We start from the raw sequence: 23,753 nt of genomic DNA on the forward strand, positions 1-23,753 counted from the left end.
TCTTTCTTTTCAGACTAAGCAAAGGTGTAGCTAACTATACTTAAGTCAAGAGCTTTATAGTTTGTGTTTGATTCCAAATTAAAAAACCAGCTTATTTTACTATTCAATATATTTTTGTTATTATTTATAGGCCCCATTACACTTTTTGGTACTATTCATGAGTCTCACTGTACTATTTCAGCTAATTTTTACTTTTATCTACAACACTTTCAGAAAAATAAGCAGATCCCAAACAGACCCATAGTTTGATATATTTGTAATTGAGACACCCATTATTCAAATCATTCTATTCCTGCCCCAATTATCAAATTATCTATAAAAAAAAAAAAACTTTAAAAAGCTAATTTTACTTCTTCTTTTTTTGTGTGAATGCACTTTTAGTCCCTATATTTTGGCCTTTTTTCCATTTTAGTCCCTACATTTTAATTTTACCACTTTTAATCCCTAAACTAATAAACACGTGTTATTTTCGTCATTTCCGTTAGTCAACCGATGGAAATAGTTAAGGTGGCAGTCGGAGGAATTAAAATAATAATTAAAAATTCTATTTTGGCATTAAAAAATGTCACATCAGCATCTAAATTAATTTTAATTAAATAAAAAATTAAAAAACAAAATGAATTGAGATCTAAGAATATAAGAACTTGTTCTTCAATGTTCTTCTTAAATCAAGAAATAAACCCAACAACAACATCAAACCCAGAATCAAAGAGCAAACCCAGAATAAAAGAACATGAACATCAAAGAACATGAACATCAAACCTACAGGGGAAAAAAAAAAACATGAACATCACCAAATCAAAGAGAATGAACAAGAGCAAACACAGGAAAACCCACACGAAACCACACCCAAACCAAACCATCCAAATAATAGAAACCCAGCAAAGCACCCAACTCATCCACTCCCAAACCAAACCATAATCAAAGAAATTTCGAATACCACAACAAGTTAATAACTTAGAAAACAAAAAGAAATTTCAAAATGCGAAATTCCCAGCAAACGCCAAAACCAAATCTCCAGTAAACCCCAAACCCCAAATGTCTAGAAACGATCACTAATCAAACCAACAACAACAATAAACCCTGCAATCCAAACCAACGAACCCAACACCCACCAACATCTCTTTCTCTAAACCCAGATCCAATCAAACCCACCAACGATCACTGATCAAAGCCGAAGAGAAATCCCAGATCCTAGCAAACCCAGTAGAACCCAGAACCCACCATCTCTTTCTCTAAACCAAGATCCAAAGAGAAAGCTGAAGAAGTAAACAAAAACCGAGCTGGCGAGCCAGAGCTTGGGATTGTGAAGCAAGGTCTCACCTTTCACGATCATCTTGATCGCGAAGGGGATCCAAACCAAAGTCGTGAACACGATGAAGCCCAATTGCCTGGTGGAGAGGAACGGAGGTCGATGAATTGGACCGACGTTGAGCTTGGTCTTGGCCTGGATGAAATCGGCCATCAACTCGGCGAGTCGTGAGAAATCGCCTTGGTCCATCTACTCCAATTGCTTCGAGGACTAGTGCGGAGCAACGAGGTGGATGTGAGGGAGGGCATTGACGCCGAAGAGAGCGAAGCTCTGCTGAGACTCTTTGAACTCAATATCGCAGAAGAAGAGGTTTGGGTTGCTAGGGCTAGGGTTAGGGTTGTTGGTGGCGAAGGATTGGGCGAGGAGAGAGAATTCGAAGTGGAGGGTTTTGAGCTGGAGCTCCGACTTGTCGTGGAGCTGGGTGGCGTCGAAGAAGATAAGGAGGTGGTAGGGTCTTGAGGTTTTTATGGAGGTGAGGTAGAGATTTTGAGTTTTTTTTTGTGTTTGTTTTGAAGAAAAATTCTAGGTTTTTTGTGTGTTTGATTCAAGTATGATGTATTTTTATGTTTTAAATTTTGTTTTTATGTTTTTTAATTTTGTTAAAATTAATAAATTAATTTTTTTAATTTATATGCTGATGTGTCACAGATAATGTGGCATTTTTATAATATTTTAATTCCTCCAGTTGCCATCTCAACTATTTCCGTCGGTTGACTGACGAAAAGGATGAAAATATCACGCGTTAATTGGTTTAGGGACTAAAAGTGGTAAAATTAAAATGTAGGGATTAAAATGAAAAAAAAAAAGTCAAAATATAAAGACTAAAAGCGCATTTTCGCTTTTTTTTTTTTTTTTTTTTTATGTAATAATATATAGGAATCCTCAAGAACCTACTCCAATGGTTTATATGCTCTCTTATGTCTACTTAATAGTACTAGTAGAGCAGTGGTGTGTATATAGACTGCACATTGATAGGGAGTTACAACTCAGAACTTACAAACCCTAAATTTTGGCTGGAGGCTGGTGTTATTGGGCCTAAGCCTGTGTTCTTCAACACACCTTGTAACACCTGGCTTAAATCTCTAATGCATGTGATCCTTCTACTTTCCCCACCAAACCCTACAACTGGAACACTTTCTTTCTCGTTGGTATATGGAATTTATGGCTTAGAGAAATAGATGTACTTTTTAACGTGCTAGAATAAACCCCTCCCTCCTCTACGATGTTGAACATCTTACATCTGAATTCTCTTGCCTGGCTCTCAACTAAGCTGTTGCAAGACCAAAATTTACAATTCTAGTGAGAGTAAGGATGGCCTTGAATCAGGCATGGCGAGTACACCCATACCCAACCCAATTCTCATTCTCAATTGTTATCCAGAACTTTTACCCATAGATATTTATACTCACCCCAAACCTGATTAATTTTTTCATTGATGGAATTTTAAACTGACATTTTTTTTATATAGTAATTTTAACTTTATTCTTAAACTATTCATAAATAAATAAATAAACCTTATATTTTTACTTTAATTTTGCTTGATTGTATCATAGGGATAAATTTTTAAAAAATCTATTAGCAACCTTTTTTTTTTTTTTTTTTTTTTTTTGAGAAACCAAACTGGAAGTTTATTGAAAGAAAACTCAAGGTACATCAAAAGAAGCTAAAAAAGAGCTATATCCTCAATTAAGGTTTCTAACCAAACCTGTAGCTCGTTACAGTTTTTGGCTTTTTTGGCCAAAGCATAAGCTACGCAATTACAGTTGTGTTTGATATGGCAAAAATCAAAAGAACGTAACCCACTAGCCTAACAGAGAATATCATCAATCACCAGACCAATCATATTAGCAACTCTTCTGTGGAGGTAAATATTGTCCAAAGAAAAGTTTCCTTGTTTGTTTAAAATATTTAACCATTTATTTTACATTGACATTAGCCATTAGTTTGATATTTTTCAAATATTACTTGATATCCAATTGCTATTAGTCTATTAAAGTGTCAAATGCATGTTTAAATTTTTTTTAATTCTTTAAGCTATAAACAACAATTCTACTTAAAGTGTCAAAAAAAACCAATTTAAACCTTCTAAATATGTACAAATGATCAAATAAGTTAAGAAAATAAAATAGACATAATTATCTTGATCTTCCAAATTGCTTCACGATAAAACTTATAGGAACATTATCACTGCAAACCCTTGGTGCGATGATCACTCCACAAGTATGAGTACTTATGGGATGTGGGGGGCGGAGAAGGGTTGGGGTTCAAGTCTCCAGGAGAGAGTTTCACACACATATACACTTAGATTAGGCTAGAGTAGAATTTCTATCTTGTAAAAAAAAAAAACTTAACATGCACAAACAAAAGTAATTAGTAATTAATAGGAAGATTGATGTAATATGTTCTTATATAACATATTCCCCTATAAATTCTTTTTTTTTTAAAATTGTGAGCAAATTACGTTAATCTAGTATTTTATGTTATGTAATTATACTAATGACTTCAATACTTTCCATACAAGTGAAAGTCAAAATCGTGCAATCATGACCTCTTCTACATCAGTACATCGCTAAGAGTATTCATCTCTTGATGGATTCAAAGAGCAATGCAATTCGATCACAATAAATATGATATTTAGTATCAGTGGGAGAATAATAAATTTGATCTCATTTCTTTTATAGGGTATGTTTGGATACCGTTTATTTTGCTAAAAACTAAAAATTGAAAACACTGTAGTAAAATAATTTTTAAATGTATGAATAGTGCCGTGTGACCCATTTTTAATGAAAGTTTTGTTGAAAAAAGAGGTTTAGGGGTCCTGTGAATAGTACACGGGACCCACTGGAAACACACCACAGCCACATAATGCACATCTAATAAAAAAATAAAATAAAAAAGAAGAAGAAGAAGAAAACGTAAATGTAAGACGCTACCTTTTCATCAGTACCCTAACGAGTACATAGTATTTTGAAAAAGTATAGTATTGTAAAATGGTTTCGCATAAATAGTTTTGAATTAAATTAGAAATATTCTAAAACGATATGATTTTGGTACATAAGATAAATACATCATAGAATATCCCTATCATTAATTTAGAAATATTACAAAAGGAAATAATTTTTGTTTTACTTTTCCTTATCAAAGACACAATAGAAATTTGGGGTAGGAATAAAACATAAAATAGTGCTAGAGATACAAACTCTTGATGTGGAAAGTAATTATTGGTAAATGAAAATATGATATTAATAGTAGGCCTAAATGAAAACTAATAAGAGGTTGGCCACATCAACATTTTGTAATAAAGTTGTAAAATAGTTTGTGTCTATAGTATACTGTTGACTCTATTTCACTTTTGATTTCTATATGAAATTATAATTTTTTTAATGAATATATGGAATTATAATTGTCAGCAGTTCTACAACTTCTACGTATCGATTGATTAAAGACTTTAAAGGTACATTTAAAATGTTTTTTTCCTTTTGTTTTCCTTCTTTTCCTTTTATATTATCATTTTTGTTAAAATATTCACGGCAGACTATGATTCATTGTTCTCTTTCTTATTCTTAAATTTCCTTTTACCAAAATTAAAGTTAGTTAATGCAAAATTAACGTTTAGCGACAACTATCAAATAAATGTCAACAACATACCTTTCCTTATCTTTTTTTCTTTTCTTTTTTTTTTTTATATAAGGAGAATCACATACTTTTCCCTTATCCAATAAACATTTTCAATCTCTAATATTGGAATGCCATTTATAAAAGGAAATAATTTTTGTTTTACTCTTCCTTATCAAAGACACAGTAGAAATTTGGGGTAGGTATAAATCATAGAATAATACTAGAAATACAGACTATTTTACAAAAAAAATTTACAAACTCCTGATGGAAAAAGTGATTATTGATAAATGAAAATGTGATATTAATAGTAGGCCTAAATGAAAACCAATAAGAGGTTGGCCACATCAACATTTTGTAATAAAGTTGTAAAATAGTTTGTGTCTATAGTATACTGTTGACTCTATTTCACTTTTGATTTCTATATGGAATTATAATTTTTTTTAATGAATATATGGAATTATAATTGTCAGCAGTTCTACAACTTCTACGTATCGATTGAATAGAGACTTTAAAGGTACATTTAAAATGTTTTTTTTTTCTTTTGTTTTCCTTCTTTTCCTTTTATATTATCATTTTTGTTAAAATATTCACGGCAGACTATGGTTCATTGTTCTCTTTCTTATTCTTAAATTTCCTTTTACCAAAATTAAAGTTAGTTAATGCAAAATTAAAACGTTTAGCGACAACTATCAAATAAATGTCAACAACATACCTTTCCTTATCTTTTTTTTTTTTTTATAAAAGGAGAATCACATACTTTTCCCTTATCCAATATACATTTTCAATCTCTAATATTGGAATGCCATTTATAAAAAAGGAAATAATTTTTGTTTTACTCTTCCTTATCAAAGACACAGTACAAATTTGGGGTAGGTATAAATCATAGAATAATACTAGAAATACAGACTATTTTACAAAAAAAATTTACAAACTCCTGATGGGAAAAGTGATTATTGATAAATGAAAATGTGATATTAATAGTAGGCCTGAATGAAAACAAATAAGAGGTTGGCCACATCAACATTTTGTAATAAAGTTGTAAAATAGTTTGTGTCTATAGTATACTGTTGACTCTATTTCACTTTTGATTTCTATATGGAATTATAATTTTTTTTAATGAATATATGGAATTATAATTGTCAGCAGTTCTACAACTTCTACGTATCGATTGATTAGAGACTTTAAAGGTACATTTAAAATGTTTTTTTCCTTTTGTTTTCCTTCTTTTCCTTTTATATTATCATTTTTGTTAAAATATTCACGGCAGACTATGGTTCATTGTTCTCTTTCTTATTCTTAAATTTCCTTTTACCAAAATTAAAGTTAGTTAATGCAAAATTAAAACGTTTAGCGACAACTATCAAATAAATGTCAACAACATACCTTTCCTTATCTTTTTTTTTTTTTTTATATAAGGAGAATCACATACTTTTCCCTTATCCAATATACATTTTCAATCTCTAATATTGGAATGCCATTTATAAAAAAGGAAATAATTTTTGTTTTACTCTTCCTTATCAAAGACACAGTAGAAATTTGGGGTAGGTATAAATCATAGAATAATACTAGAAATACAGACTATTTTACAAAAAAAAATTACAAACTCCTGATGGGAAAAGTGATTATTGATAAATGAAAATGTGATATTAATAGTAGGCCTAAATGAAAACCAATAAGAGGTTGGCCACATCAACATTTTGTAATAAAGTTGTAAAATAGTTTGTGTCTATAGTATACTGTTGACTCTATTTCACTTTTGATTTCTATATGGAATTATAATTTTTTTTAATGAATATATGGAATTATAATTGTCAGCAGTTCTACAACTTCTACGTATCGATTGATTAGAGACTTTAAAGGTACATTTAAAATGTTTTTTTCCTTTTGTTTTCCTTCTTTTCCTTTTATATTATCATTTTTGTTAAAATATTCACGGCAGACTATGGTTCATTGTTCTCTTTCTTATTCTTAAATTTCCTTTTACCAAAATTAAAGTTAGTTAATGCAAAATTAAAACGTTTAGCGACAACTATCAAATAAATGTCAACAACATACCTTTCCTTATATTTTTTTCTTTTCTTTTCTTTTCTTTTTTTATATAAGGAGAATCACATACTTTTCCCTTATCTAATATACATTTTCAATCTCTAATATTGGAATGCCATTTATAAAAGGAAATAATTTTTGTTTTACTCTTCCTTATCAAAGACACAGTAGAAATTTGGGGTAGGTATAAATCATAGAATAATACTAGAGATACAGACTATTTTACAAAAAAAATTTACAAACTCCTGATGGGAAAAGTGATTATTGATAAATGAAAATGTGATATTAATAGTAGGCCTAAATGAAAACCAATAAGAGGTTGGCCACATCAACATTTTGTAATAAAGTTGTAAAATAGTTTGTGTCTATAGTATACTGTTGACTCTATTTCACTTTTGATTTCTATATGGAATTATAATTTTTTTTAATGAATATATGGAATTATAATTGTCAGCAGTTCTACAACTTCTACGTATCGATTGATTAGAGACTTTAAAGGTACATTTAAAATGTTTTTTTCCTTTTGTTTTCCTTCTTTTCCTTTTATATTATCATTTTTGTTAAAATATTCACGGCAGACTATGGTTCATTGTTCTCTTTCTTATTCTTAAATTTCCTTTTACCAAAATTAAAGTTAGTTAATGCAAAATTAAAACGTTTAGCGACAACTATCAAATAAATGTCAACAACATACCTTTCCTTATATTTTTTTCTTTTCTTTTCTTTTCTTTTTTTATATAAGGAGAATCACATACTTTTCCCTTATCTAATATACATTTTCAATCTCTAATATTGGAATGCCATTTATAAAAGGAAATAATTTTTGTTTTACTCTTCCTTATCAAAGACACAGTAGAAATTTGGGGTAGGTATAAATCATAGAATAATACTAGAGATACAGACTATTTTACAAAAAAAATTTACAAACTCCTGATGGGAAAAGTGATTATTGATAAATGAAAATGTGATATTAATAGTAGGCCTAAATGAAAACCAATAAGAGGTTGGCCACATCAACATTTTGTAATAAAGTTGTAAAATAGTTTGTGTCTATAGTATACTGTTGACTCTATTTCACTTTTGATTTCTATATGGAATTATAATTTTTTTTAATGAATATATGGAATTATAATTGTCAGCAGTTCTACAACTTCTACGTATCGATTGATTAGAGACTTTAAAGGTACATTTAAAATGTTTTTTTTTCTTTTGTTTTCCTTCTTTTCCTTTTATATTATCATTTTTGTTAAAATATTCACGGCAGACTATGGTTCATTGTTCTCTTTCTTATTCTTAAATTTCCTTTTACCAAAATTAAAGTTAGTTAATGCAAAATTAAAACGTTTAGCGACAACTATCAAATAAATGTCAACAACATACCTTTCCTTATATTTTTTTCTTTTCTTTTTTTTTTTTTTTATATAAGGAGAATCACATACTTTTCCCTTATCTAATATACATTTTCAATCTCTAATATTGGAATGCCATTTATAAAAGGAAATAATTTTTGTTTTACTCTTCCTTATCAAAGACACAGTAGAAATTTGGGGTAGGTATAAATCATAGAATAATACTAGAAATACAGACTATTTTACAAAAAAAATTTACAAACTCCTGATGGGAAAAGTGATTATTGATAAATGAAAATGTGATATTAATAGTAGGCCTAAATGAAAACCAATAAGAGGTTGGCCACATCAACATTTTGTAATAAAGTTGTAAAATAGTTTGTGTCTATAGTATACTGTTGACTCTATTTCACTTTTGATTTCTATATGGAATTATAATTTTTTTTAATGAATATATGGAATTATAATTGTCAGCAGTTCTACAACTTCTACGTATCGATTGATTAGAGACTTTAAAGGTACATTTAAAATGTTTTTTTTTCTTTTGTTTTCCTTCTTTTCCTTTTATATTATCATTTTTGTTAAAATATTCACGGCAGACTATGGTTCATTGTTCTCTTTCTTATTCTTAAATTTCCTTTTACCAAAATTAAAGTTAGTTAATGCAAAATTAAAACGTTTAGCGACAACTATCAAATAAATGTCAACAACATACCTTTCCTTATATTTTTTTCTTTTCTTTTCTTTTCTTTTTTTATATAAGGAGAATCACATACTTTTCCCTTATCTAATATACATTTTCAATCTCTAATATTGGAATGCCATTTATAAAAGGAAATAATTTTTGTTTTACTCTTCCTTATCAAAGACACAGTAGAAATTTGGGGTAGGTATAAATCATAGAATAATACTAGAGATACAGACTATTTTACAAAAAAAATTTACAAACTCCTGATGGAAAAAGTGATTATTGATAAATGAAAATGTGATATTAATAGTAGGCCTAAATGAAAACCAATAAGAGGTTGGCCGCATCAACATTTTGTAATAAAGTTATAAAATAGTTTGTGTCTGTAGTATACTGTTGACTCTATTTCACTTTTGATTTCTATATGGAATTATAATTTTTTTTAATGAATATATGGAATTATAATTGTTAGCAGTTCTACAACTTCTACGTATCGATTGATTAGAGACTTTAAAGGTACATTTAAAATGTTTTTTTCCTTTTGTTTTCCTTCTTTTCCTTTTATATTATCATTTTTGTTAAAATATTCACGGCAGACTATGGTTCATTGTTCTCTTTCTTATTCTTAAATTTCCTTTTACCAAAATTAAAGTTAGTTAATGCAAAATTAAAACGTTTAGCGACAACTATCAAATAAATGTCAACAACATACCATTCCTTATATTTTTTTCTTTTCTTTTCTTTTCTTTTTTTATATAAGGAGAATCACATACTTTTCCCTTATCTAATATACATTTTCAATCTCTAATATTGGAATGCCATTTATAAAAGGAAATAATTTTTGTTTTACTCTTCCTTATCAAAGACACAGTAGAAATTTGGGGTAGGTATAAATCATAGAATAATACTAGAAATACAGACTATTTTACAAAAAAAATTTACAAACTCCTGATGGAAAATCGATTATTGATAAATGAAAATGTGATATTAATAGTAGGTCTAAATGAAAACCAATAAGAGGTTGGCCACATCAACATTTTGTAATAAAGTTGTAAAATAGTTTGTGTCTATAGTATACTGTTGACTCTATTTCACTTTTGATTTCTATATGGAATTATAATTTTTTTTAATGAATATATGGAATTATAATTGTCAGCAGTTCTACAACTTCTACGTATCGATTTATTAGAGACTTTAAAGGTACATTTAAAATGTTTTTTTTTCTTTTGTTTTCCTTCTTTTCCTTTTATATTATCATTTTTGTTAAAATATTTACGGCAGACTATGGTTCATTGTTCTCTTTCTTATTCTTAAATTTCCTTTTACCAAAATTAAAGTTAGTTAATGCAAAATTAAAACGTTTAGCGACAACTATCAAATAAATGTCAACAACATACCTTTCCTTATATTTTTTTCTTTTCTTTTCTTTTCTTTTTTTATATAAGGAGAATCACATACTTTTCCCTTATCTAATATACATTTTCAATCTCTAATATTGGAATGCCATTTATAAAAGGAAATCATTTTTGTTTTACTCTTCCTTATCAAAGACACAGTAGAAATTTGGGGTAGGTATAAATCATAGAATAATACTAGAGATACAAATTATTTTACAAAAAAAAATTTACAAACTCCTGATGGGAAAAGTGATTATTGATAAATGAAAATGTGATATTAATAGTAGGCCTAAATGAAAACCAATAAGAGATTGGCCACATCAACATTTTGTAATAAAGTTGTAAAATAGTTTGTGTCTATAGTATACTGTTGACTCTATTTCACTTTTGATTTCAATATGGAATTATAATTTTTTTTAATGAATATATGGAATTATAATTGTCAGCAGTTCTACAACTTCTACGTATCGATTGATTAGAGACTTTAAAGGTACATTTAAAATGTTTTTTTTTTCTTTTGTTTTCCTTCTTTTCCTTTTATATTATCATTTTTGTTAAAATATTCACGGCAGACTATGGTTCATTGTTACCAAAATTAAAGTTAGTTAATGCAAAATTAAAACGTTTAGCGACAACTATCAAATAAATGTCAACAACATACCTTTCCTTATATTTTTTTCTTTTCTTTTCTTTTCTTTTTTTATATAAGGAGAATCACATACTTTTCCCTTATCTAATATACATTTTCAATCTCTAATATTGGAATGCCATTTACAAAAGGAAATAATTTTTGTTTTACTCTTCCTTATCAAAGACACAGTAGAAATTTGGGGTAGGTATAAATCATAGAATAATACTAGAGATACAGACTATTTTACAAAAAAAATTTACAAACTCCTGATGGGAAAAGTGATTATTGATAAATGAAAATGTGATATTAATAGTAGGCCTAAATGAAAACGAATAAGAGGTTGGCCACATCAACATTTTGTAATAAAGTTGTAAAATAGTTTGTGTCTATAGTATATTGTTGACTCTATTTCACTTTTGATTTCTATATGGAATTATAATTTTTTTTAATGAATATATGGAATTATAATTGTTAGCAGTTCTACAACTTCTACGTATCGATTGATTAGAGACTTTAAAGGTACATTTAAAATGTTTTTTTCCTTTTGTTTTCCTTCTTTTCCTTTTATATTATCATTTTTGTTAAAATATTCACGGCAGACTATGGTTCATTGTTCTCTTTCTTATTCTTAAATTTCCTTTTACCAAAATTAAAGTTAGTTAATGCAAAATTAAAACGTTTAGCGACAACTATCAAATAAATGTCAACAACATACCATTCCTTATATTTTTTTCTTTTCTTTTCTTTTCTTTTTTTATATAAGGAGAATCACATACTTTTCCCTTATCTAATATACATTTTCAATCTCTAATATTGGAATGCCATTTATAAAAGGAAATAATTTTTGTTTTACTCTTCCTTATCAAAGACACAGTAGAAATTTGGGGTAGGTATAAATCATAGAATAATACTAGAAATACAGACTATTTTACAAAAAAAATTTACAAACTCCTGATGGAAAATCGATTATTGATAAATGAAAATGTGATATTAATAGTAGGTCTAAATGAAAACCAATAAGAGGTTGGCCACATCAACATTTTGTAATAAAGTTGTAAAATAGTTTGTGTCTATAGTATACTGTTGACTCTATTTCACTTTTGATTTCTATATGGAATTATAATTTTTTTTAATGAATATATGGAATTATAATTGTCAGCAGTTCTACAACTTCTACGTATCGATTGATTAGAGACTTTAAAGGTACATTTAAAATGTTTTTTTTTCTTTTGTTTTCCTTCTTTTCCTTTTATATTATCATTTTTGTTAAAATATTCACGGCAGACTATGGTTCATTGTTCTCTTTCTTATTCTTAAATTTCCTTTTACCAAAATTAAAGTTAGTTAATGCAAAATTAAAACGTTTAGCGACAACTATCAAATAAATGTCAACAACATACCTTTCCTTATATTTTTTTCTTTTCTTTTCTTTTCTTTTTTTATATAAGGAGAATCACATACTTTTCCCTTATCTAATATACATTTTCAATCTCTAATATTGGAATGCCATTTATAAAAGGAAATAATTTTTGTTTTACTCTTCCTTATCAAAGACACAGTAGAAATTTGGGGTAGGTATAAATCATAGAATAATACTAGAGATACAAACTATTTTACAAAAAAAATTTACAAACTCCTGATGGGAAAAGTGATTATTGATAAATGAAAATGTGATATTAATAGTAGGCCTAAATGAAAACCAATAAGAGATTGGCCACATCAACATTTTGTAATAAAGTTGTAAAATAGTTTGTGTCTATAGTATACTGTTGACTCTATTTCACTTTTGATTTCTATATGGAATTATAATTTTTTTTAATGAATATATGGAATTATAATTGTCAGCAGTTCTACAACTTCTACGTATCGATTGATTATAGACTTTAAAGGTACATTTAAAATGTTTTTTTTTTCTTTTGTTTTCCTTCTTTTCCTTTTATATTATCATTTTTGTTAAAATATTCACGGCAGACTATGGTTCATTGTTCTCTTTCTTATTCTTAAATTTCCTTTTACCAAAATTAGAGTTAGTTAATGCAAAATTAAAACGTTTAGCGACAACTATCAAATAAATGTCAACAACATACCTTTCCTTATCTTTTTTTCTTTTCTTTTCTTTTTTTATGTAAGGAGAATCACATACTTTTCCCTTATCCAATATACATTTTCAATCTCTAATATTGGAATGCCAGTTATAAAAGGAAATAATTTTTGTTTTACTCTTCCTTATCAAAGACATAGTAGAAATTTGGGGTAGGTATAAATCATAGAATAATACTAGACATATAGACTATTTTACAAAAAAAATTTACAAACTCCTGATGAGAAAAGTGATTATTGGTAAATGAAAATGTGATATTAATGATAGACCTAAATAAAAACTAATAAGAGATTGGTCACATCAACATTTTGTAAAAACATTGTAAAATAATTTGTGTCTTTAGCTTGCCGTTGACTCTATTTCACTTTTGATTCCTATATGGAATTATAATTTTTTTTTTAATGAATATATGAAATTATAATTGTCGGCAGTTCTACAACTTCTACGTATTGATTGATTAGAGACTTTAGAGGTACATTTGAAAAAAAAATTTCCTTTTGTTTTCCTTCTTTTCCTTTTATTTTATAATTTTTGATAAATATAACATAGTTGAATTCAAATCCATTGCCATGTACACATGGTGTTCCAATATATGCATTCACAAAGTCTTGCCTGAAGAACTTCAGAAGACGCATCACTCCCTAACTCTACCTTTTTTTTTTGTGTCCATATTACGGTAACTATATGAAAAGGGGTTGAAAGAGAAGGGGTGGATTCCCCATTATCCTTGAATAGGCAATCCTAATATTTGTGCTGACTCTTTGCTGTATAACAGGGAGGTTGCTTCTTACTTTACAGAGTACCAGTAAAAGGAATCAAATTAAAACCACTAAATTTTTTCGCATAAGAAAATGGTTTCTTAAAAAATAAATGGAATATTTCAAGAAGTCCAAGAAAATCTGCGGAAATTCCTTCTATAATTTACGGGTGAGATAATGTAATAGTGGGCATGAAGCACCTAAGAGGCATAAAAAATTACAATTTGAATTGCTATTGGAAGATAATACAAGCTAAGATCACAGCTACATATTGTACAGGAAATGAATATTGAAACTTCCTTAACCGTCAATTCACTGAATACCACATCTGCTATAGACTACCTGTACTGACACACACAGTTTATTAGATCCTTCACAGAAACTCAGCAAAGAGCAATATGAACTTTAAGAAGAAGAAGAAGAAGAAGAAGAAGAGAGAGAGGTAAACAAATAAAAGCGCATATAGCATGCTACACAACAGTTCCTAGCATTCTCAATTCACACCTAAGATTTTCAACAATGACAACCTACTGAATAAATATGAAAACCACACCATATATTGCAAGATTAGATGAAAACTTATACACATTGTTATCAAACAAACTTTTCCCTCTGGGGTTCTATCAAATTAGTCCACGCCACTCCAGGATTTGTGATACCAAGAGAGCACTCTGTGCAAGTGTGTGTCATGCGTGCACTCATCTTGGGTTGTTTCACATAGCATGGCAATTGATCTCAATCTTGACATTTCTCTAACCAAAACCAACCTCTAAAACATCTTCACATCAGCTAGAATATGCAAGAAACTGTAGCAGGAAACTGCACCCCCAAATTTCTTAAAGATTGTATGGAAATCATATCCTATAAACACTAATTGAAGGCATATGAATCCAAATTACAAATTGTATTTGTAGCCTTGATTTGTTTGATCATTACCAGATTCATCAATAAAGAGTTTTTTCTTTTTTTTATTTTTGGTTAAAGGAAGATTTGAACTAGTGACTTCCACTTCATGAGTCGAGATCCCCACTTAATTGTGTTAACTCTTGGGGTTATCATAGAAAGGTTGAAAGGGTTTCTAAGCAGACTAGTCAACAAGATGGTCCAACCACAGCCATTTGAAATTCCAATAAACACATACTCAAAGAGAGAAGGGGAAGTCACCCATTTGTTTTGGCCATAAGACAAAGAATGTGTAATAAATCTCACAAATTAAAAATGGGGAAAAAATGGAGAAGAGAGAAGAACTATAAAGTAAGAATTTACAAGAACATCTGATACAGCATAAATGAAATTGTTCAAAAGCAAGCAACATTCATGTTTAATGAAATTAAGGTATAACTAATGTACTCCATTAAGTGGCAATATTTTTTTCTTGTTTCCATAATTAAAAAATCACTAGTTGGACTAAAGTCAGTGGCCAGCATATCCAGAAAAATCATACTACTTTCCTGGTAAATTACTAAACCATGTTATGTGTAACAGGATTTTGGATACAGCCTCTAAAATTTTGGAATACTATTATGAATACCTAAGCCTATAAGAAAATATTTTTAAAAAATTTATTTTAACCTTCTCCCTTTGCACATCCTTCCCACCACCCCGCCCTAGCTCTGCCTCTCACTTTTTGTACTGAAGGTCAATGGAATTAGAGCATATTATCTCCATGTTCTCACATAAAAGTGAAAAAAGTATTCCTTGTTGACTCAATTAACCACATAGTGATCTGAATCATCAACCAAAAAGCCCCCATCCATAATTATCATTTTATGAATTTTTTTTTTCCCCAGAAAGCATTCTACATTACAGAAGAACATTATTATGCCAAAAAAATTTGTTTCTACAGCTAATTCTTATGAGTCCCATACTCCCATGCTATAAATGACCAAAGATTATTGGCATAAATAAAAGGGCTAGAAATAAATAAGGAATCAGTTAGAAAAACACATATCAAATACCTGATCAGAGGGAGCACCTAAAAGGTGCAACAAACAAAAACCAAATCAGCCACCAAAATATTAGCATGACCAGATTAACTGTAAACAGGTTGAAACAGCCCTTTAAATTCATCATAAACCCATCTGCAAAACAATATCATTCTCCCGTTAAAGAAGAGCCAAGATCATCCAATTAATTCTCTACTTAGACATATAAAAAAAGTGCTGGTTATTTTGATAATAGCGATCAGTTCTAATATGCCATGTCTAAACTTACCTCTCTACCTTATCCATTTGTTACGTCTCCTTATGGTCACATACACAAAGCATATACTAATGCAGTTTAGTAAACATCCAAAGATCTATGGGGTGTTTACTGTTTAGCAAACCACAAAATTGGTTTAGTTCTGCAATAGCTGAGCCTGAACCAAAGAAATCTGGTTTTGTTTTATGCCTAGTTTGTCTAGACTCAACTTAGAACCAGGTTTGGGTTAACTTGTAGTTTGTCTAAACTTATATTAAAACCTGTTTTTAGTTTATATTTAGTTTGTGTAGACTCTATATTGTAATTAACTTTTAATAGGAAAATGTGTGTGTATATATGTATATCTTACATAAATATATAATGTAAAGATAAGTGACAAAGTTAATATATGATATTTGGAAACATAAAAATAAAAAAGAAGTTTAAAAACTAATATTTGAGTAAAAAATAACCTTAATTGTTATTTTAACAAGTAAAAGTTATGTCTTGTGTATTCTTATAGCTATTGGCGTCAATTTGTTTAGTGGCAGGTTATCAAACCGAATATTCGGGTATCAAATTTGGTTTGACAAAGAAAAAAAAAAACATAAATAATAAATATTATGCAAAACTGCATTGTTACTTGTTAGTTATTACCACAATACTAAGCACTGGATTGTCTTCATCCAGCACGATGGGATTTGCACATAAATCACAGCGAGACCAGCACCCACCCACATGGGGATGATGGCAATGGGGCACATTTAACTGGACCACTGCCCCCACACCCCAATGGAGTGGATAAAAGACTTTATTCAGGGTAGGGGTGAGTTGGAGAGTAAAATGATCACAAACAAATGTCAAGCAGAAAGATTTAGGAAAAGTACTCTTTAACAAGAAAGTCATTTGAGAAGGCATGTCATGATAATTGTTGTTCTTCTTTTATAAGTGACATGTCATAATAATTGTTATCTCACTAAAAATAGGAACATTTTCATAATTTCACCAGAATCGTGTAATAAACTTCAAATATATGTAAATCTATTTGCAGTATTTTCCCTCAATCTCTTCCATCTCTTTGCTTTCCATATAAACTAATGGTTTATATATATATATATATATATATATATATCTATATATTCATTATTGATAAGTTGAACTTGCACCAAGAAAGTTTTCAACCCACAACCTCATCCCTTGTGAGGGTTCACTTGAGCCAGAGCTCATTGACAACCTAAGGGTTTAATAAGATCAATAAAATATATTAAAAATTACATATACACTTCAAATAATGCATATTTTCAGAAATATCATTACAAAAAAATGTTATGTTTCCATGTGTTGCACACTCCTATAACCATGTACAAGAAACATTCTCTCTACTCTTCCTTTAGAAGGAAAACATAAGTACTGAAGCAATTGCATGAAGAGTAGGTAATGATGAAACATACTTGCACAGGAAAACAGGCTGTAATCCCATATTTGCATCAGGTCCTGCCTGGCTTCGTCTTTCATTTTCCTCACTAAACTTGGCAGGAGGGAGAACTTCACATGGGCCTTGGATCAAACCAGCCATTATTGTGCTTTCATGATTTGATTCATACACCTATGACAGAGCAATGAGTTTGTATCAACATTGCATAATGTATTCTTGCATACCATCCATTCATATGCCAAATTAAGAAGGGGGAGAGAGCAGAATTCCAATTAACTAGCATAACAGACTACATTGAATGCAACCCCAATGGAGTATGCTACTTTTAGACCACAAAGGACTATGCTACTTTTAAATAAGTTCCATCTGGCTGTGGGTGCATCCATATGACCAAAATCTCAATAGGTCAATCAACTAGTCAACCAATTAAACAACCACAGAATTTTCATATTGACATGAAATCTTAAAAAATTAATACAGAAATACATCTATATAAAAGAATAGTTCACCTCATTGTTTTCAGGAGCACATGGGCGTCCAACATTCTCTGGCAAGTCACGAGGAAAGTAGCACCTTGTAACTATAACCCACTTTGACCCAGTTTTGCTATCCTCCCACATGGACTGCAATCAAAGAACAAAAATCAAGCATTTTCCATATTATAACCTATAGTAGATAAAATTTACTTGGAAGATGAAACAAATGATAAGCAATTCCAAGACAGAAAAGATCTAAAACAGTTCAATACAAATTGCAACCCAGAGAAATGGCTCGTATCAGATCTAAAAACCAAATTTAGTGGTCTCTTGGTTGTAAGTGCACAAGCAATAAAGCTAAAAGTGTCATAGAATGTCTGATAATTCACTTGCCTGAAGCTTAGAGGGTATCAATTCACCATGGCTCGCACGGAAAAGGGCATGATCCTGCAGCTTATAGGTTACTCCATTGACCCTGCAAGACTGGTAAAATGATTTCCCATCTAAAACTTGAACAACATTGTCAATCCATTCAACACCACGCAAGCCATCCGAAGGAAACCCAGAGCGTTCACTAGCCTCAGTACCAGTTTGAGAACCTCCTGAAGGATTTGCCTGTGCAACAAGTTGGTCATCTTGCTTGATATCATTTCCTGAAGTACAGTCAAGATTTTCTCTTGTCTGTGATTTTTCTGGTTCTTTGACATTGAGGTCTTTGTCATGACAATTCTTTGATGGAACATCAGCACAGTCTGGCAAGACTGCCCGGTCAACAACTTGTGAATTGTGTGAGGGTTGAGAACCATCAGACTTATTACTAACAGTTTCATCTACTTTAGGAGGAAGCTCTATTTTTTGTTCACAAGATTTCTCTTCATGTATAGATGATTCAGAGTCTTTTATTTGTTCAGCAGACATTAAAATTGACGAGGCAACAGAAGGAGAACCAGAAGCTGGCCCAGACAAAGGTTTGTCATCAGTAATTTTACTACTTGATATAACATCATTCCCTTGAGTTTCTCTTGCATTTGAAATCTTCATATCAGATGCTGATTCAACATGATTGGTGCCTGCACTACCAATACATGTGGGGCTTTGTAGATCAGAGCTTCCATTTGCTGTAATCTTCTGCTGATTGACCTTTGGATCTAAAGTTTCCACTTTCTTCTCAGAAGATGATTCCTTTGTAGCTATGTTGGGAGGCACATTTAATTGATTCGTACTACTTCTCATGACACGGCCATATTTAGGGGGCAAAGGTTTCCCTTGGGTCAAGGTCATGCACCTCATGCAGTGCCACTCACCTCTAGGAATTCCCTTTTGAGTAGGCTGCAGACACTTTAAGTGATACCCTTTCTCACAAGCATCACAAAGAAGTACATTGTCCACCTCATTGATGGTAACCTGGCAATATTGGCAAGTTAAAGCCTTATTCATGTAATCCCTTGATGGGGGAGTCCATTTAGGATGATCCGGGCGCTGTGGATGTAAAAACTTCTGAATAAGCTTAGCGATTTCATTGTGATTATTACCAAGAGAAGGGGGTTGGACAAAGCTCATGCCCTGCATGGGCTGATGTGTAGTAGGCAAATTTCCAGCTGCTGGCTGAGTTATAAATGGCCTAAAGCTCTGATCTCTCACTACCTGAGGAGCAACACGTGACGCACTTACATCAACAGTTCCCTCAACCTTGGTAGGCGTATGATTTGGAACCTTGTTTTCTTGCACACTTTTAGCCGTTGAGGAAGATTGGGTTTGTATGGACCATGTAGGAGCATTTACCAGTGGATGGTTCACAGAAGAATTTGCTGCAAACAGAAAATATATGAAGATTAAAGAATTATAACATTAAATAGCTTAAGGAAATGGAAAGAACCATCACAGTAGTTCTAGCAAACCCCATGCTAACATGAGAAAATGGGCAATGTTGACTGAAAGTTACCATCCTAAGCCAATGAGCTCTAACTTATATGGCACCTCCCCCCCTTATAAGTTCTAGGTGGAGAGTGAGGTTGTGGGTTCAATACCCATTGGGTGTGTGTGTACCTCACCAATAAAATAAAAAGTTACCATCCTAACTCTTCCTCCCACAACCACCCCAACCCCAACACCACCCCAAATAAAAAAGAAAAAGTTAAGCATGTGCAAAAACCCAACCATCTTAACAAGCTACTTTCTTTTCCTTTTTTTTTGATAAGTAAGAAGAAAATATTATTGAAAAATGAATAGCAGGAAAAATACATAGAGTTCACAGTAGTGAACAAAGAGTAAAAAGAAACAAAAAGTAACAAGCAGCCACTAAGCTATTCTAAGAGACAAGAAAATCCATAAGTGTAGAACAATCCAAGAGACTCCAACACCGAGACCAATCAAAGAGAAATAATAGCTTTTTAATAAATATATATTCATTATGGCAAAGGGCATGCCTTGTCATGTGTAATATGCCTGCTAGATATCTCAAAGCAAGCTATCTAAGCTTTTCCTGGTTGATATTTTTTTCATTTCTATATTAAGTAGTAAACATAACATATTCAGAAATCTTAAGATTATTTTGCAGAATGGAAGTGTATTTCCATCAAAGTTTATAAGAGGGGAAAGTTACCTTGTACTTGTGATGCAAAAGAAGACCCATTTAATCCTCCATCTGATTTGAACTGTGGTTTTTCAACTTTCTGCAATGGCAAGGAAGAAGAGTCTCTTCCTAAATTATTGCTAGGCAATCCTCTAGAAACCATAACTGGTCGAACTTCATTGGTTGGCAAGGATGTAGAAGTTGCTGGAGAAGCATGACCTAAAGGTGAAGAAGCCGGGATGGCTCCAGAAGAAATTGGCGGATTACTTGGTTTATCCGATGGAAAGATACGGGCAGTATGCAGTGCCCCACGGATGTCGCTTAATGTAGAGGGGTGAGAAGTATATGTAGTAGCATGTGCAGTAAAATGCTTGGACTCATCCATCTAGGGGAAAGGAACCCAAAAAATAAAGCATCAAAAATCCATCATTTTCTGCTGTATATTAACTTGTATATCAGAGAATAATTTCATCATTTAGCACATTATCGATTAAAAACTAAACCCTTGAAAGTAGTTTGATAATTTGGAAGAACCCTAATAAGTTATTGTTATTATCGATTTAATATATATATATATATAGGAACATAGTATAAACATAGACTAGAAGATTAAAAGAATAATACTATGACCTAAGCAGACTTGTATGATTGCATGACTTTGAACTACCTGACCAACGTAGCAGCTTAGAAATAACATAATTGCACACACACACACACACACACAAAATTACTATACCTATCCAAATAACAATAATTCTCTTCAACCTAAGCCATGACTCACGCCACCACTTTCAGTTTGTCAGCAACAGCTTTGTCCACTATATTTTTGCATTAGCAACATCAAATAAAAAAAATTCAAGAAATATATGAAATCCATTGAAAAACAAAAATATACATGTCAGATGAGACAACCATCATTGCTATCTCTTATAATAAATAACAAATCATTGGTGTAACTGGATAACTAAATAAAATAAATCATTGAAATGCAAAGAAGTTGTGTTGGATTGGTATTGCATGTGCAAGAAGGATGGGGAGTCCATTGATCATTTTATGTTACATTGCCATGTAGGTAGAGAGTTGTGGGATATGGTTTTTTCTTTATTTGGGATTCACTAGGTTATGCCATTACATGTTGTGGATCTTCTAGCAAGTTGGTTGTATAAATGTAGCAGACATAAGTCTATGGTGATTTGGAGTATGATTCCTCATTGCCTTATGTGGGGTATTTGGCAGAAGAGGAATGGTCATACTTTTGAAGGGTGTGAGAGATCAACTCATGATATGAAACTGTTTTTTCTCCAGACATTGCTAGAGTGGACAAATGCTTCGGGTCTTTTTAATTTTAGTTCTTTGATGGATTTGTTAGATAGTTGTACTTTCTTTGCTTTATAGTTTTTTTTCTGGTTCCTTAGTACACAGCCTATGTGCTTTCATTCCCTGTATTGATTTCTTTATTCAATGAAGTTATATTACTTATCCAAAAAAAACAGAGACCTTTCTCTTTATCTTTCTCTTTATCTCTCGAGTCGACGGATCTAAATGATTGACAATACACATTCAAGCCTAATTCTAATTGTTTTGTTTCTAAAGCAAAGATTTTATTCGCAACCAAGAATCACTAGATCATCTTTCAATTGAAAATCCTAAGATGTCCAACAAAAATATCTAAAACTTAAAAGACATTGATTGCATATCCTAATTCTTCTAATCGTTTTTGTCCTGAAGCAAATATTATTCAAAACCGATTCTCTTTCAATTGAAAATCCAAATATACCCAAAAAAAGAAACCAAAAACTGAAAACAGCTATTAAAACGAAGAAACCAAATATATCGTAATTTTTTTTTTTTTCTGAAGCAAAGATATTATTCATGACGAATAAACGCAAAACTCTCTCTTTCAATTGAAAATCCTAATATATCCAAAACGAAGAAACCTAAGAATGAAAACAACTATTAGATATTGCATATTATATTTCTTCCAACTGTTTTTGTTCCTATGCAAAGATATAATTCATGACCAATAATCACAAAACTATCTTTCAATTGAAAGTATCCAAATATATCCAATCCAAAGAAACCTAAGAATCAAAAGCAACTATTAAATTGCAAATTCAAATTCTTCAAATCGTTTTTGTTCCTAATATATTCAAATAAATCCCTAAATTCTCTTTCAGTTGAAAATCCTAATACATCCTATACAGAAAACAAAGGTGTAGGATTTGAAGGCATACCTTTCGCTTGGCATTGTCGAGCTTCTCCTTGATAGTGAACTTAGGAGGACCACGAAACCCTAGCCTCTGATCCCTGAGCTTCGCATTGAGTCCCAAATCCTCCATAACCGACCCAATCGCTTCCCTCCCAATCAAATCCTTAGGAGCAAAGCAAGCACAAGCTTCCGCAAGCTTCGTCCTCGCCTCCGCCATCAACTCCATCTCCGCCGCCGTGGGACTCTTACCACCGCCTCGCATCCTCGCCATCGTCGACAACACCAAAACAATCTCCGCCACTCTCTTCAGCTCCGGCCCAGGCCCAGTCTTGGCCCGCTTGCTCGACCGGGTCAATTCTCCCTCTCCCGCCGACGGGTCGGGTATTTCCATGGGCTCCGCCGTCGGATCCATTCGGTTTAAAACGCAGACGACGCCGTTTTAGACAGAGAGAGGGAGAGGGAGAGTTTGTGCGTGCGCGTGTGTGTGGGGGGTTTTGAAATTTGGTTCGTGTGTGGGTTTTTTAAAATTAGGGTACGTTAATTAGAGACCTTTTTGGCGGGTAATTTAGAGAGCAAGAGAGAGAGTATGTGTAATTGTAATTTGTGTGTTTGGGTTTTAAGTGGGAGTGTGAGTTTTGTGTGTGTGTGTATGTGTGTGAGAGAGAGAGAGGAAGAGGTGGTAGCAGAGCGATTTTGTGAGAGAGAGAGAGAGAGAGAGAGCGAGAGAGGGTTATTTGGGAAGTACAAGTATTTTGTTATATAAAACCCGGTTACGAGTTTGAGAACCGGATCTCAAAGTACAAGGCCTTGGGAGCGTGCGCTGGTGTGGATCGTATGAACTGTGGACTTTTTTATTTTTTTTATATGAAGATTATTTTTTTTTAAATAAGTAAATTTGTTAGTTTTTTGTCACATTTTTTTTAAAGCTTTTTTTTTTTAGAAGAAATATTTATTTGAAAGCTAAAATACAAAATTCACCA

The 23,753-nt window shown here is 31.4% G+C and overlaps 2 protein-coding genes across 3 annotated transcripts; both read right to left on the reverse strand.

The window, feature by feature from the left end:
• Window positions 1-1,168: 1,168 nt before the first annotated feature.
• On the reverse strand, window positions 1,169-1,798 carry LOC115956253 (probable dolichyl-diphosphooligosaccharide--protein glycosyltransferase subunit 3B; the record flags this gene model as incomplete). Its single annotated transcript, XM_031074684.1, is given in 1 exon segment — window positions 1,169-1,798. A coding segment is annotated over 1 exon segment (630 nt), but the record flags the coding sequence as incomplete, so codon positions are not given.
• Window positions 1,799-14,027: 12,229 nt separating this feature from the next.
• On the reverse strand, window positions 14,028-23,481 carry LOC115957533. Of its 2 annotated transcripts, none has more exons than XM_031075801.1 (7): window positions 22,799-23,481; window positions 20,595-20,949; window positions 18,386-19,800; window positions 18,026-18,139; window positions 17,533-17,687; window positions 15,859-15,981; window positions 14,028-14,242 (listed from the first exon to the last, which is right to left on the reverse strand). In XM_031075801.1, the coding sequence occupies exons 1-6, from the start codon at window positions 23,183-23,185 to the stop codon at window positions 15,933-15,935; spliced, it is 2,475 nt and encodes an 824-aa protein (XP_030931661.1). In that variant the 5' UTR covers window positions 23,186-23,481; the 3' UTR covers window positions 14,028-14,242; window positions 15,859-15,932. The 2 variants fall into 2 exon arrangements, with proteins under 2 accessions (XP_030931661.1, XP_030931662.1); XM_031075802.1 differs by having other exon boundaries at window positions 14,028-14,247.
• Window positions 23,482-23,753: the final 272 nt, after the last annotated feature.

Source organism: Quercus lobata, chromosome 8 (genome assembly GCF_001633185.2).
Source record: "Quercus lobata isolate SW786 chromosome 8, ValleyOak3.0 Primary Assembly, whole genome shotgun sequence".
Classification (NCBI taxonomy): domain Eukaryota; kingdom Viridiplantae; phylum Streptophyta; class Magnoliopsida; order Fagales; family Fagaceae; genus Quercus; species Quercus lobata.